This window comes from Coturnix japonica, chromosome 2 (assembly GCF_054131305.1).
Source record: "Coturnix japonica strain WE chromosome 2, WE-NBRP24, whole genome shotgun sequence".
NCBI lineage: Eukaryota > Metazoa > Chordata > Aves > Galliformes > Phasianidae > Coturnix > Coturnix japonica.
Window position 1 is genome coordinate 71,136,495 of NC_140664.1, and position 16,742 is coordinate 71,153,236.

A 16,742-nucleotide genomic window follows, 5' to 3' on the forward strand; every position below is an offset into this window, starting at 1 on the left:
TAAAGATGAAATCCAGCATGCTGCAGCTCATCTTGGGAAAGGAGCATATTGCTCCAGATTGGACTAGCCTGTCACTACACAAAGGGAGGGCAGAGGTGAGCATGGAGAGACCCTCATCTAGGCCATCTACCCAACTCATGCTCAGATCACAGCTGACAGACTCTGCAGTGGTCCCTCTAGCCTCATCATGTCCATAGCTCAAAGTAAGAATTATGCTCTTCACAAGGCTTTGAGAAATGAGGAAAGGAGGAGAAGCACAAACTTTCAAATGTGCAAAGAGAAGGAAGAGAAAGAAGAAAAGCTCTCAGTTCCCTCCTCCATCCACTAAGCCACATTCCTCTTCCCCTTCTTCCATGCTGAGCTCTTATTTCAGAATAAAATCATCTTACCTTCATTTAACTGGTTAAATTACTGACTTAACTGAAATAGTTAACATTCATGAAAACTTCCAAGTTAATGCAACAACTTGGACTGAAACACAGAACAGGAGTTCCCGTCAGATCGACCATTCTTGTTCAAGCTCGTGTGTCTTCACACCCTTCAAGGGTTACTGTCCCACTATCGTATTTTACTCCACAGATGCAGAGCAACTAAGCAAACTGCAGTAAACACTGAACAATATCACAAGGACAAACACTCTTATATTGCCAGCTATAAAAAGCAGTGAAATAAAATGTAAAGAAAAGAAAAGCTGACATAGTACTGAATGTAGTCGAGAAAAAGCAGACAAAGAGCCAAGTGAAGAGATGTAGCCTTTTCTGCAGTGCACGCACTAAGAGCACCATTGATTGTCCACAAACACCGTTTTTCATCATTTCTGTAAGATGAAGAAATACTTGTTCCCATTTACAGATTACACACTGAAGCAGCCAGAAATTAATATCTGAAGAGTCTCAAAGTACCTAAAGCCTGATTATTGCTGGTACTATGTATGACATATTCTCTGAGAGTTCAAAGGATCAAGCTTCCAGCCGTCTTCCATGCAGATGCACATGTAGTCCCTAAGAGAATCCATAAAATGAGACACAATGCATGACCTACAACAGGAACATGTTAGTAACCACTGATATATTTATTTCCCCACCTCCTCTTCTACATTTTCAAGTGGGGAACAAAGTATCCTGCACACCAGGAGATTTGGATCAAAGAGTTATGATGGTCACAAGTCACAATTCATCACCCACCTGACAACTGTGCTATTTACGTACCGATCAAGTAGTGCTGACCTGGCTAGCATTAAAAGATTGATGTAAATGGCTTATCCAGCATCACGCTCCTTGGCAGAGAATCAACTTCTCCAAAGCAACGCTCAGCCTTAACAATGAGATTATGTCTTCCCATCTTGCGTTCATAGGAACACGAGGCTAAGAGTTCAACAGACACCACTTTCCTCCGGCGTGCACTCTAATTCATCCCCAGAGCAGACTCCTTTAATACGCTGTATAAGAACCAATCTTCCCATGGAAGGAAGGGGGAAAGGTATGTGATCTATTTTAAGATTATTATAAAGCAATATATAGATGTATGGATGGAATTAAGATTGCATAAGCATTTCCTAATTCTGGCATTTTGTAACTTCTGAGTGCTTAACTTAGCCATTTTAATATCCTTTCACTCTAACCATCTGTGTAGTGTCTGCCTGCATGTGCACGTTTAGGCTTGCTCAAAGATCCAGGAGATGCTAGGCACCATATCTCAATTGCCCAGAGGATTTTAAATCACATGCATAAATCTACACTGCATGAATCCAGACTCATTGAGCATGTGATACAGAATCCGCTACACATGTAGAGATTAAGTGCATGATGGCAGCTGCCTGTTGGGAATCCTGAGATGCAGATCCAGCACTTTGCTAGATTGCTATGTTGGATGGACACTTTATTTGCAATTTACGTGTACATTTCACCAACTATCAAGTTAAAAAAGGTTGTGAGGAAGTAGCTAAACTGCCTGCCAGCGACTGGCTACACGTATCTCTATTTCCCTAAGATAACAAACAAAAGGAAGTACTACTTCCCTCTTCAGTAAGGGATCCATCCAAGCAGTAGCCATCTTCCTCTTGTAACTCCGTCTTCAACCTTTGACTCCAGTGTTACAGAAATAAGCTATGCAACTCTTGAGATCGGTGAAAAACAATGAGGCAGAATATGAACATGGGAAAGGTAAGATGCTTGAAACACAACAACAAAAAATAGAGGGAAACTCTAATTATGGGAAGTGGAAACTGGGATACTGAGTCCACACATCAGTTCAAGTCAGGGGCAGGAATTACTCCTGCAAATCCAGCATTCTGAGTATTTACACCTTCCTTTCTTTCTTCCTTACCAATATAAGAGTTGTTTGTCTATGGCAAAGTTCTGTCTTCTCAAACACAAAACAAAATACGCTATACATAAATGGTGTTGCTGTTTCTGGAACTAAAACCTACTGTATGGGAACATCTTTCATGTTCATGAACTTTGAGGTATAAAACTTTCTACTTATTTTGAGCAGTACTTTAAGTGCCTAGGAAACAATCTGAAAATGAGAAGTCTCTGTGCATTACAATGTCTCTACAGATCTCCAGCCTGAAAAATGCGGGCAAGAAGCAACCCTCAGTGTGAAGGTACCAACATTCCCACCCTTGTCCTTCTTAGTGTACACATGGCCTTGCTTTCATCCACACAAGTGACTAAATACCAGAAGGCAAAGTTGCATCCTTTTCCAAACTAGAAAATGTGATCTTTTCTTTTCTTAGGCAGACATAATTCAGGTAAGCACAAGACATTTGATGAAGAGGTATCCAGAAGTTGCTTTTATGAACTGATAAGTAGCCATCTGTCCACAAAAAATCACAGGCTGCCCCCAGGACAAAGTTTCTACTATGGCTGAACTTGTCTGGCATTGTGCCCTTTGTTTGCTGACTGGTGAATTATGGCTCACCAATTCACCCTATATGTTCCTTCTGCCTTCCTGTACTGCTTATGCCTATTATCTTATCTGTTTGACCAATAAATAAATAAATAAAGTCTAAAAAGGTGTGCTTTGATTTATAGTAGCTCTTCACTTGCCTTATGGACTAAATATTCCTTTAAAACTTTGTCAGATGACCATACCAAGACCTTCTCTATTAGCTTACTGAAAATCCTGCCCCAAGAGAATTCCGAGAACATGTAAAAATATTTTGCATCTATGTATGCCTTCCAAGTCAAACAGGTCCAAAAAATAATAGTCTCCTATTATTAAAGAGTAGTCACACACGAGTCAGCAGTGATGAATGTTCTTTTCCTACAACCTCTTGCAGAGATTTTAGCTATGTTGAGATGTAAGGCAGGGAAATATCATGGAAGCTCTAGTAGCTGGAGAGGTATCAATAAGGTTTCTTCTTAATGGAGCTCACTCTTTTCATTGGAATTGTGTACTACAATTTTATGTGTTAGGACACATCTCCGCCTCTTTCTCAAGGAGAACAAACAGCACCTGTGATGTTTAGTAGACACAAGTCCAAATGCATGATGCATAAAATGCAGTATACTCGTGCAAACAAATAACCCACTCGGAGAAAACCCAAAGCTTTTTGAATGGTACTGTCATGTTCCAGGACATTCAGCCTGTTCTGTTCTTTGTGAGTTGTTGCAAAGGCTGACTAGGCAACAGTAAAGCTAACTATAGAATACACAGATCCAGTTTTAGGGCTCCTTTACAAATCCATGTAAGTCCTTGTAAAAGAATGATATACAAGGAAGAAATTGGATGAAAGCAAGGAAACTCTACCATGTTAACGTTAGTCGCTTAAGTATTTTCAAGGAACACTACACGGGCAAGTGGTCAAGATGGAAGCTACTGTAGTGACAAATACAGACATTAGCAGCAGTTAACCTTTGATATTAACTCCTACTGTATCAGCATTTGACTAATTTTTTAAGCCTATTTAACTTCAGTGTCAGTGTCCAGAGTGCACACAAGTTAAAACAGAGGAGTCAGCTAGAATGCAGATGCATGGTACTGAATGATACGATGCTCTATAAAATGGGGAACAAATGTAAATACAGCCATGGATCTATTGAAAAGATTTCTGTCACCCAATCTGGAGAAAAAGATTTGTTAGTTTGCAGTGACAGTAGGGTCTTGTTCTACATATAGTACAAAAGCCAGTACCAGACACAGCAACATCAGGATTTACAAACAGTTGGGAGTAATTTCCAAAGCATGCGTAGAGGGGGGGGGACGTTTGTTTTGCTACCCTACTTTATTTGAGAAAAGCAAGGTAGGAGACGTACCATAACTTTTTGCTTAATGACTGACTTAAGAGAAACATCAATGACCATTTTTGCCTCTTCTGTTTTCCTAAGAAGTCTCCAGGAGATAGAGACTCATCATTCTTAACTGCAGAAAACCTGACATGGAAGTGCTTTGTTCTATATACGTCCCAGGCCTTCAAGCTACACGGATATCATCATAAAAATCAATGAGGGCAGAAAGTTGGAGAATACTAGGAGAATTTGTCATATTTTCTATTTAAATGAGCTATAGATCTCTCTTCATAAAGACTCTTGGACACAATGTGCATTTTCTTAGAGGAGGCCTACAGAAAAGTCTTCAAAAGATGAACATGATTACCATTAAGGCTTGACAACAGATGAGGCCGAGCACGGCTTAAATACTTTCTAAGAAGACTAAAAAAAATGTCTAAAGTAATTAGTAATACAAAGAAACAAAATGAAAATAAGGATATTTCCCTCTCTAATCTGCCCTATGAGGCCCCATCTAGAGTACTGTGTCCAGCACAAGAAAGATACTGAGCTGTTGGTGGTCCAGAGGAGGGCCAGGAAGATGATCCAAGGGCTGCAGGACTGCTATGAAGACAGGCTGAGGGAGCTGAGCATGGTCAGCTTGTAGAATGCTGCAGTGAGGTCTTCCTGCAGCCTTCCAGCAGAACATAAAGCACACTTGGAAACCTGCATTTGGGGAGCAGGGATGAGCACCTGTAGTAGCACATAAATGTATTTAGTTATACACCAGCTGCGTTCCCTCACTTTGCACTGAGTTGCACTGCAAAGCACCAATAACACACAGCAGCTTTCCTAACACCTCACCAGGAAGCCATCGCTGCTCCCTCTTTCGCGATACCCCCTTCCCAAAGCTCTACGCCGTGTCTGAAGACACACGGTCCTCCTCGCGTCCAGTTCTCCCATAGCTTTTATTGACACTGCCGTTCCGACTCACACTCGCACCCCATCGAACCACCCCGGCGGCAGCTGGACACACGGGGCCGGCGGCGATGAGCAAAGAGCCGGGGCAAAGAGACAGCGGTACCACAGCACGCTCGACCCCTCGGGCCTCTTTCAGCAGCCCAGACACATGAGTCCCGGCGGGCTCACACGGCGCCGAGCTGTCCTCCGCTCCCCTCCGGCAATAAACTTCCCTCCTCTTTCTCCACCTCCTCCTCCCGCACCCCCGAGAGCAGCAGGGAGGGAAGAAGGGAAGCAGGCACGCAGGAGGGGGAAACCAAGTGCGGAAGGAGAGGAGGGGGGGCGTAGCAAGCACGCCGGGAGGTGTAGTTTTTGCCGGTCGCCATTTTGTGGTGAGGGAACTACAACTTTCCCGACAGCGAAGGGACCGTTCTCAGGCTCCAAGCCGAGCAACACCGGTCGAGCCGGGCCGGAGCGGGGGCTGGCAGCGCCGCACGGCCGAGGCTCGAGGTGAACGTAGCCGGGAGCCGAGCAGAGGGACAACCCCAGGCGGCAGGAGGCGGGGCGGGGCGGGGAGCGAGGAGGGCGGCCGCGCGGTGAGGGAGCGTCGCCAAGTTGCATTGGCTTTGCAGTGTATACACATAAGGCGGTGAGGGCGGCGTTGCGGTTAAAGCCCGGTTGGGAGTTGCGTGCGAGCCCTAAGCGCTGCCCGTCGGTGTGTGCGTGTGCGTGTGCCTGTCTGTGTGTATATATACACACGCGCGCGCACACGCAGACATATATATTAAAAAAAAAAAAAAAAAAAAAAAGGAAAAAAAAAAAAAATAAAGCCTCAGGTCCATTTAAAGTTGCAGCCGGAGCGCAGCGCTCATTGGCTCGGGGGGAGCCGGAGGAGCACACGGGGCGAGCAGCCCGCACCGCGACGAGTTGTGCCGGCGCCGCCGCCGCAGCAGCAGCAGCAGCAGCAGCAGCAGCCCCGCCGCCGCCGCCCGCCTCCCCGCGCCTCCTCCAAGATGTAAGGCGGCCCCGGCGCCACGGACCTGCAGGCGGAGGGAAGGGGAGAGCAAGGGCGTCGCTTTCCAGAGCCGAGAAAGGAAGGAGGAGGAAAAGGGGGGGTGGGGGGGGTTGTTTCGTCGTGACCATGTCTCGCTGAAGTGATTTTTGTATTATTACTATTTTTCCCTTCGCATCCGATTTTTTTCTTTTTTTTTTTTTTCTTTTTTTTTTTTCCATCCCCGCACCTCGGATTTATTGCTACGAGGATCACATTGTGCGGGGAAGAAAGTGGGATTACGGAGACCGCCGCGAGCAGCCCTCCCTCCTTCCCTCCCTCCCCCCTCCGAGGATTTTTCGGTATTTTATTTTCTATTTTATTTTATTATTTCTATTTTTTTTTCCGAATCGCCTCGGCCGTAATTCATGAAGCAATCGTCCCTTTTTGCGATCACAATTTGGATACCAGAATGAGCAAAGAAAGACCCAAGAGGAATATAATTCAAAAGAAATACGTAAGTCCCCGATCCCTTCTCCTTTCTCGCTTGACTCTCCGCGCTTTTAGGAAATGGCAGCGAACGTCAACTTCGGGGCCGGTGAAGGAGGAGGGGGGGGGGGAGACGGCCGCGCTGGGCTCCGGGCAGCGCTGACCTCAGGTGACACAACACGGCGACGGGGAACGCCGACCCGCCGGGTCCCGTCGGATCCCGGAGGATCCCACGTTATTAACCCGCCTGCGGAACGGGGCGCTGCGGGAGGACCCGGCGTCGCCTTTTTAATGCGGCCGCCGATTGTCTCCGCCGGGCACACGGGGATGTCCGCGGCCCCGCTGCGTTCGGGAGCGGCCCAGCATCCAGCGCAGCGGCAGCGCGGCCCCAAAAAGCCCCACGGCCCTAAAAAGCCCCGCGGCCCCCGGTGTGGGGCAGCAGGGTCTGCGTGTATGTCTGTGTAGTGGCACGGCAAAAGTTGCGCTCCCGCAGCGCGGCCCCGGGTGCCTCCCCGGGACCCCCCCCCTCCTCCAGCAGCCCGGGGCCGGCGGTCGAGGCGAAGACATCCGCATTGCGGAGGGAGCGGGGCTGCCCCCGCCGCCGGCTGCGGGACACGGGGCGGACAAAGCGGAGCGGGGCGGGGGGTGCTCCGGATCCCGGCCCGAAGGGCACACGGGGCGGCGGGGGCAGCGCGGTGTGTGCGTGCTCTCAACTTGCAACTTCTCTCCTGCAAGCCAAATCATTCCTTTTTTTCCTCCCAGTTTGTTTATTTATTCCCCCCCACTCCCACTTTTTTATCCTTTGATTTCCTCCCCTTTCATTTTCACGTTTCCCTTTCATTTCCACACGTATCTCCCCGTGTGTATTTTTTTTTTTTTCTCCTTTTATTGACATCCCCGCTGCGGGGCGGGCGGGCGCTCAGCCGCCGGCAGCAACCTGTTGCCGGGGCTGTGACGAAGCCCCACGGCTGTCGGCCACGCCGCAGCCGCCTCCTCCTCCTTCCTCCTTCTCCTCCTCCTCCTCGCCGCCGCCGCCCGGCCAGGTTCGCCCCGCGGCCGTGTCGTCACAAAGGGAAGGGCCTACGCGCCGTGGAAGCTTCGTCGGCTCAGCGTTCCGTCGTGACGTCGTAGCCGAGGCGGGGCGGGGGAGATGGGGGAAGGCCCCGGGGCGGCGCGGGGTGGGGGCGGCCCCAGGTGTGAGCAGGTGCGGGGATGTACGGAGTCATCCTGCCCGGCCGGCTTAGCACCGCGTGGGGACGAGCTCCAGGCCGTCAGGTGCCACGCAGGGGTTTTTGTTGTCTGCAGGTGTCTGCCAGCCCACCCTGCCCTACCCGAGTCCAGGCACAAGCCGTGCAGCCCTTGGTGTGGGGTGGCTGTGGAGCAGAGCACTAACCCACACTGATAGAGCAGGGGACCATTCTGGGGTATGCAACCCCCCCCCCCCCCCGGCTCCACTCAATGCAGCTCCATCGCATGGCATGCCCTGTTCTACCAGGACTTTTGGGTAGTGTCGTGCTGCTGCCCTCTTTGAGCATAGCCTTCTCAGGTCTGTGGTGTGTGCGAAGCAAATCCCAAAAGCAGAAAGATGATGAGAAAAATGGGGTGATTTGCCATCCTCACTCACTGTGGTTGTGAGAAGTTCCCCTGCTTTGCCATGAGGGGTGATGAGAAGTTCCCCAAAACTCTGCGTGGCCCTCCCAGCTGATAACCCATGAATGTGGAAATGTGTGAATGCTTCTTTTCTGTTGTTATTTTTTCCTCTTTTTTCTGCTCCTTAAAAACACGATCGTTCTGCTTTTAAAAGAGCTGTGGCTGACTCATTCACATCTTGCTTCATCCTCCTCCTTCTCAAACATCTTTACATATCAAATATTGCCTTTTGGCTCCAGCCTCAGAAAGCTGACAGCTTTGTAAAGCATCACCTGAGAAGCCAGACTGCATTTGGTATGCGCTCAGAATTAATAGTTCTTAAACGGGAAGCTTTGAAGTCTTGACTGTAATTTCACAGGTGTGTGTTTTTTGTGCTGTCACAGAGCGCATCTTCTGTTCTTCCCTCCCTGGGCCTCTGCACATTGAGGTCTGGATGACTGTCCCAACCTGCCTGCCCGGCTCTGCCAGGGAAGCAGATGGCAAAATGCCATTGAGGAGAGGTATCCTGACTATCCCCTTGTGTACCTCCCCCTCATCCCTTCTGAGGTGTTGCGTGGTGATGCACGTAGCCTTGGTGTGGCCTATAAGCAGAGCCACCTATTTGCCTACTTGAGGTGGGGCGAGCACTGCCTGCCTCACATAGTGCTTGATAAATCATTCATAGCTGTGTCCTTAGGGTCCTGTGAGCGGCACCCTCGCTGGTTATATCCAACATGAAACCAAGTGGCACTGCTGGGCCCTGGCACTGGGGTGTGGGGTCCCCTTGGAGCTGGAGCACAGTGACCACGTGGCAGCAACCCCAAGCAGGGGATGTATGTGTGCCCCAGGGCTTCCCTGTGGTGTGGGGTTCTCTTGTTTCCCACAGCCTGCAGCGCCTGCCTCACACCAAGGGGAGTTCTGAGTGAGGCCATTTCCTACAAGAAATAACATAAACCCACCTCTGAGTGTGGGTAGAAGCATCCTGGTTCAGTGTGCATTGTGTTTCCTTTCAGTAACTTTAAGGAGCCTTCTTGTTTTTGGGCTGGCAGACAGCCCCAGCGTTGCACCCCTTCCAGCACTGTAGCACACTGAACTCATTTCTTTTTAGATACGTGTATATCTTGAGCTCACGGTGTGTGGATGCTGGCCACTGTCGAGATCCGAGTTTGCATTCCTCTTAACCTCCTGCTGGCCTCTTGAGACTAAAGCATTATGTTGTGCATGACAGCACGTAACCAGAAAACTAGTAATTCCAAGTTGTTTTTTTTTGTTTTTAATTTATAGCAAACGTTTACATTTAGCTGTCAACAAACGCTCTGCACTGAAATACCCAATAGGATCCTGTTTGCTCTGACAGACTGTGAGCCAGGAGATGCTGTCCAGAGTGAATTATAGCGAATCAAGGCCCCTGTGAAGACTTTCTAATGTTCATTAAGCACTCTCACCTTCTCTTATGAGGCCTACTAAGCCGGTATTAAAAATATATTACCCATACCCTTTCTGTAGATGTAGAATAACTGTTAATGCGATGCACGTTAAAGGGTGGTATGAACGTCAGCTCATTTTGCAGTGTAGCCGCGTTCCCTCCATTTTATTGTTTGATGAAACAGAAAGAGGTCTAAATTACTTGCCTGCAGCTATGAGCTGTAACAGCGGCAGCGATGGAACTGATCTCCTTCTGCAGCCTGGTCCAATATTGTCTCGTGTAGCTTTTGGGCTCTTGCTATGAGGCATGGCATCTGCTGTACAGAGACTGCTTGATGTGGTTCAAACTTTCTTCAAGACTTTTTTTCCCCCCTAATTATGGTCCTGACTGTTAGATTAGCAGGGCATTTTGAACATAATGAAGAAAAAAAAACAACATTTATATGTGGGTACTTTTTAAAGTGATGATTGTACCCTGCAGCTGATGGGGACCAGTTGATACAGTGATGACTCAGCTGCGGGAGCATTAAAGTAGGTCAATTTCAATATCCCATCGACAGAAACTACGGAGACTCCAGGTTGAAAACTGGTATTTTGTTTATGCACGTCACTGGTATTTCCTAGTTTGAACATAACTGGGAGTTCATAAGGAGAAGAGAAATACAGGCTTTTTTTCCCCCCCCTCTTTATATTGTACGGTGACTGCATTTAATCAACTCGAACGTGGAGAGGGAAGGGGAAACACACCAGCTGCTTACATTTCTGAAGTTTATGGTTTGCAGCTCTGGAGTGAAAGAAAGGCTTAAAGGTAATTTTAATGCAGAGAGTGGAAAAGCAGAGACACATTCAGTATTATTATTATTATTTTTATTGCAAACACGCAGCTTTTGTGTGATTTAGCAGATGTGGAATGTGCAGAGGAATACATAGGTTGCTGCAAAATCCAAATTTGCATTTAAAACATTCAGTCCTTCGCTTTCTTCCCAACTATAAATGTAAACCAAGTGTAAATGATGCATTGTTTGCCTTAGTGGGCAGACAGTCTGAAAACAATAGTGCTGATGGATTTGACTGCCTCTGTGTAAGATTAACGGGACATTAACTTTCAAGTCTAATAATGAAAAATGTCAGTGTTGCCAAACCTGAACTTGCCTTAAATGCTTCCTGATGTTGATGGCCCTGAATGTCCCCATTCTGCTGGGCAGTTGTAAAGATTTAGGTCTTTGCTTCCATGCAAAGCCCCTTAACCTGCTGTTAGGAATTGAGAGAAAAGGACAAAATACACCTCAATTATAATGGCAAAGTAAATAATGGAATATGAAATGCAATACCCTTTTCACACTTAATATCGTTTTTTATTTAAGGCATCCTTAAGTGGCAGGAAGCCACCGGGAAAGCTAAAAGCTACAAAATCACAGAATCACAGAATGACCCGGGTTGGAAGAGACCTCAAGGATCATGTAGTTCCAACCCCCCTGCCTGGCAGGGCCACCAAACATACACCTTTACTAGATCAGGTTGCCCAGGGCCCCGTCCAACCTGGTCTTGAACACCTCCAAGGACGGGGCATCCACAACCTCCCTGGGCGGCCTGTTCCAGGGCCTAACCACTCTCCTAGTGAAGAACTTCCCCCTAACATCCAACCTAACTCTTCCCTCTTTTAACTTAAATCCATTTCCCCGTGTCCTGCTATTGTCAGCCCTTTCAAAGAGTTTACTCCCCTCCTGGGAGTAAGTTCCCTTCAGGTATTGAAAGGCTGCAATGAGGTCACCCCGCAACCTTCTCTTCTCTAGGCTGAACAAACCCAGCTCCCTCAGCCTGTCCTCATAATCAAAATGCTCATAAAATTCAAATCTGGTATATGAGGGGCACTTGACACTGAAATTCAGATAGCAGATATAATATGCTCACCATAAGGTATGTGGTGTTCCCTTAAGTCTTTGGTGGGTGGTTATGCCTGCGTACTGCTGCTGTGAATATTGGATGTGGTCCTTGCTGGTTTGTAGGAGGGAGGTTTTGCTTGGGAGCTCTCAGTGTTCATGTGCTGGGGTGGGTTTCCCTCAGCCTGTCATACAAGTGTTTTCTCAGTGAAGCAGTAGGTGCGGGGCTTCAAACCATTTGCTGTTTCACTTGCTCGAGTTTCACACTTTCCCTCTCACAACGACATCCTGTTCTGATGTCGTTCCTTCCACAGGCCAGCCGAGGCCTGGTATTTGCAGCAGCAGGCTGTGGGAAAGGAACATACCCTTTAATTACAGCCGGGAGGACTTGTTTGAGTGTACGCTGGCCCTCCTCCCTTCCGTGTATGCTTTTGTTCATCAGCTGCTTCCTTAGGCGGATGGATGCAGGGTTCGTATGCAGTACAACACAGCTCTTAAGCTTGCCTCAGACTGGCTGTAGTCATTGGCAGGCCCTGCTGCGTGGCTGTGCTGCCTCTCGAGGCTCCCTGGGCCACGAGCAGAAGGATCGTGTGCGCCTTCCCCATCTGCTCCCCTGCAAAGTTGATCGGATTAATTTATGCTGCTGCAGAAAGCAGCTCAGATGGACTGGCTTGGCTGGGTGCGGAGCAAAGCAAAAACGCTCACATGGAAATCTTTCTACCCGTGCACGTATCAGATGAGTGGCATCTCCAGCATTTCTGCAGCAAATGTCTCATCCCAGACCGAGGTGTTGTAATCCACATCCCGCAGATTTATCTGGGGGAACAAAGCCTCTTTCAACCAGGCATAAAAATGGGCTTGTTCGTGTGGGTAAAAAATGCTCTGAAAACAAAATGTTTCCCTTTTGTTCTAAGGCCATTCCTACCAGGTACTTCCCTTGTTTTGTTCTACAAAAAAGCAGCCGTGGACCTCTGGCTGTTACTGCATTTACTTTCTAAAAGGTACAAGGAATGCAAATGTAACATCAAGTCGAGAGACCGTGGTGTGCTGTAGTGCTCTGGGACGGCTTGTGGTATTCCTGTGCTGTGCTTTCAGTTCTTCGAGCGTGCCGTGCTGCTCTGACATCTTTCGCATGACGTGAGGTTTGCAGATGAGCGTGTTTTGGCACGCAGGCACTGTGATGACTGGCTAACGATACTTGCAGAGTTCAAGAATAAACCATGGGAGCTCGCTCTGACCTAATCTACTAATCTTAGTATTGCACTTTGGTACTGTTGTCTCAGCCAAGTTAGGATGACTGTATATCACAAGCAATTCATTTTTAGCTTTGCTTGCAGATTAGTACTGAAGCAGTTTGTGCTTTCAGATGAATAACAATGGGAGTGATTTTGGAGACATTATCAGCTCTTTCCTACTAGTGTGCGTATGGAAATCAGCTAAACGCTGTTTTTCAAAGAGATTTATGTGAGTGGGTTGGGGTACTACGTGTTCCCCGATACTCCTAGGCTTGATATGTTTCTCCTTTGCTGCCCACAAGAGCAGGGCTGTCTTCTCTGCCCTTTCCCACATTTGTATGTCTGGAGGAGAAGTGAGAGTTGTTTTTTTCCCCCTCTGGGGGTTGTACTTTTCACTCTTCTGGATAAAATTCTGCTATGGCTTTGAGTAAACTTCAGTCTCTCACTACTTCATGCTGCATTTAGGGGGGAGTCTGAGGGAGAGAGAAAGCTTTTGAGGTTCCTCAGTGACAGGAATTTGGTTTCCCTTTGGCCCTGGGAACTGCACTGAAGCAGTGAATACCAGTTTCCTTGCTGTGTTTGGGAATGGCTGGCGCTTGTGAGAAGTACAAAGAGGAACTTGAAGATGTAAGTCAGTATTTTTTGAGGTCGCTACTAATAAAGTGGACAAAAGCCATGGGCTCTCAGACAAGAGTCTGTCCAGAGCTTTGCTTGATGAGATACTTATCATTATTTTTATTAGTTGCTTTATTTAACATACTTTTTTATGCTGTTCTCATACCGGGAATCTTTGTGCCATAAAAGTAACTCATCTAGAAACTGCATTTAAAGGTTTAAATTGCTGCGAGCTGCTGCCGTATGCTTATGGGTTTTGTTTTTCCTTTTTATAAGGTGCCTGTTGGGCAGAGTAAGGGGGATTTAGAGAAGGGGGCACACTTCCTTCTTTCTCACCTTTTTTATTTCACAGTTATTACTTTCAGCTAGTTAGTCCCATTGAGTTCTTTTTGGTACATCAAAGTTGTGAGCCAAATCTCTCAGCTGCAGCATGCATGCAGAAAACCCTATAATACAAATTTCCAGCCCTGCCTGTATGCCAGATCAATTAACTTCTTAGCTCAACTCGGGCTGAAAAAAAATAGCTCCGCTTCTGTTTTGGTTTCAGCAATACAAAACTTGGTCCAGACTTTGAGTTTACAAAACTCAAAGCCAAATGAAAGGAACGTTTGCTATTATTGTTTGCAAAGCTGACCGATAGCTGAGCTCATGTTATGTGCAGTTCCTTTTTGGGTGACGTTCCAAGCGGCTGGCCATAATGGGAATGTTTTACTTAGAAGGATGACATAGATGGACGCCTGAGCTGTGGTTTGCTGATTGATGGTCTCTCTTTTCCCTTCTCCAAGCGTTGTGATAATGATGAAAATTCTCATGGCCTCTCGCCATCGTGCAGCCTGGCTTTCTGAGACCAGGGAACATCCCTTTCGTTTTTAGATAAAAAGCAGAAGTTGATGTGTTGGAGTAGTGTTTCCGATAATCGTTTATTAAAAGCTATGCTAAATTCGAGTGAGATTGTGAGGAGAAGGATGTCTTTCTCCCGCTGAGACCTTTGCATTAAGTTTGAAAAGCTTTTACCAGTGTTAACTTTTTGTTAGTTACTCCACATGTAATGGGGGCAGTGATATCACTTTGTAGAACAAGAGGCTTCCTGTTACTTAAAAGCTGGAGTTACAGCATGTTACTGTTACTGTAGCTTGTGAATTATTTATGACATGGAAGAAATAATGGTTGTCCTAATGGCAGATGATTTCGAAGCTGGCTTTTTCTGTCTTCAAGTCTGTCAGTGACATCCTGAACTGACTGAAAACTACAGAGCCATAGAGCTGAACTGCCCTCTTCTGCAGTCCTGCTCTCCCTGTCTGTGCTAAGAATGTTCTGCACAAAGCTTTTGCGTTTTGCCTTTAGTAACAATCTTGTGGATGTTGAGACCATTGAGCTGCCTGATGACTTTATGATTGCATTATACCAGCACTGGAAGGGAGCATTTTAGCCTCCTCCTGGCTTGCCCTCTCTCTTCTGCTGGCCAGCATTTGCACTGGCTGATATCACCACACACACTAGGACTATACCCATGTATATATACCCACTATATACCACTATACCCACCAAACTTACCAAATAAGGTTGAATTTTAATGTGGATTTGCTTAACACTGCAGTTCGTGAAGTAGCAGTAAAAATATGTGTGTTGGGGAAGGTGCTGCAGGGACGCAAATGAGGTGGCAAGGGAGCAGTAGGATTGCTTCTGTTAGCAACAGCGTGAGTTTAAGTAGGCTGTGAAGTGATGACTAAACAGGAGTCGGGATACATGGTTTATTTCCTTACAAACAAAATTAGCATTGCTTATCAGTTTTAAGCATTGATCAGGCCTGCGTTTTGCTGTGTGATCCTTCTGGGAACATGGTGAATATTAAATGTGGTTGGAAGGAATTTGGGCCACACTGCTGCAAGTGAAGCTGGAGATGTGTGTGTGTGTGTTTGGTCATAATAGTGCCATAATCATTTCCAAGGCATTAAAATATGTTAGAAGAGGGTCAGGAATGCGCTGCTGTTGTCACATGTTATGCTTGCTTAGATGGCATTTGACCAATTAAAAACCGTAACAATGTAAGAGAGAAGGGGAAGAAAATAAAATTGATAACTGTACTACTGACAGCTCAGTTCCACTGTTAAAGGTGGTAGAAGCAGCACTTTCAACAAATGCTCTTTGTCATTGCTTCGGAATACACCTATGTATGCAAATATGTGCATGCATATGCACTCCAGCATGGGACCTAAGCTGCCCTTCTGCTTCCTACAGGAAAGACCTGCCAATAGAAGGGAGCTCTTCCAGAAATTCCCCGTGGCTTTATTTGCTTTATCTTGTACTACTGAAGGATGAGTTTGTGTAATTTCTTGTTAGAAAAACAGACGTGTCTATTGCGTGTGTGGGAGAACTGAAGTGCTAACATGTTTTGTCCCAGATTCCCAAATAGTGTGAGAAAGCTGAACTGTGTCAAATCAAGAAGTTACAAAGCCCAACTTTACCTCTGTGATGTGGCATCATGTACCTTTTTCTCACCACCGAAGCTGACATTAGTGACTACAGATCTTTCCTGCGTGATATAGTTCACAGTCTTTTTGACCATATCAGCACCAAAATTATCTGTCTTAAGAAGTGATTATGCTGGCACACCCCCTGCTCTCTTTGGCTTTGCTGTGGGATAAGAGGATGTGGGTGGACACCCTGGCTTTTGATCCAGCATTGCACTGTAGTGTGCACCCAGCTCCAATATAGGAATACTTTCAGTGACATCAGTTGAAGTGCGTGGAGCTTGCGAGTTAAGCACATGCTGAAGTGCTTTTCTGGACTCAAGATTTTACCATTCCTGTTTAAGAGTGTGTCTAAGTATTTGCAGGCTGGAATGTTCACTTTTTTTAAGAGGGTGATAGCCATTTAATGGTTCTGATGGCTTTACTGGATGTGGTCTGCCTTTGATTTGTGTGTGTGAACAGTTTCATTTTATTTCCAGTGCCTGCATATTTTCTTCAGATGTAATCACTGTTCTTTGTCATCTGTTGCTCTTATCATCATGATATTGTACGAGTGTGTATAATGTCATTTTTTATAGTTCACTTTTTTTTCTCTTCTAGTCTCATGCTTTTCTCTCTCTCCCACTTGTGTGTATTTCTCTGATGGGGCTCTTTTATCTGTGTTGTCTGAGGAAATTAGCTCTTAACGAAGCTGCTGCCATCTCTTTGCAGGAAAGCAAGATGCTGCCACTGCAGTATCTTTCTTTTCCTGAAGGCCAAAGGAGCAGGCCTGGAGCAGTTCCTGCGGTTCATTATTGGTGTAGCTCCATGGGAAATACATGGGAAGGGGAAGATTT

General features: G+C 46.6%; 1 protein-coding gene across 1 annotated transcript in view; it reads left to right on the forward strand.

The window, feature by feature from the left end:
* The first annotated feature begins 6,373 nt into the window (after positions 1–6,373).
* Positions 6,374–16,742, forward strand: part of JARID2 (jumonji and AT-rich interaction domain containing 2) — a 196,909-nt gene continuing 186,540 nt past the window's right edge. Inside the window, exon 1 of the mRNA XM_015854678.2 lies at positions 6,374–6,679. Within this exon, the coding sequence (XP_015710164.2) occupies positions 6,635–6,679 (45 nt within the window). The 5' untranslated portion in view covers positions 6,374–6,634. The remainder of the gene's footprint in view (positions 6,680–16,742) is intronic.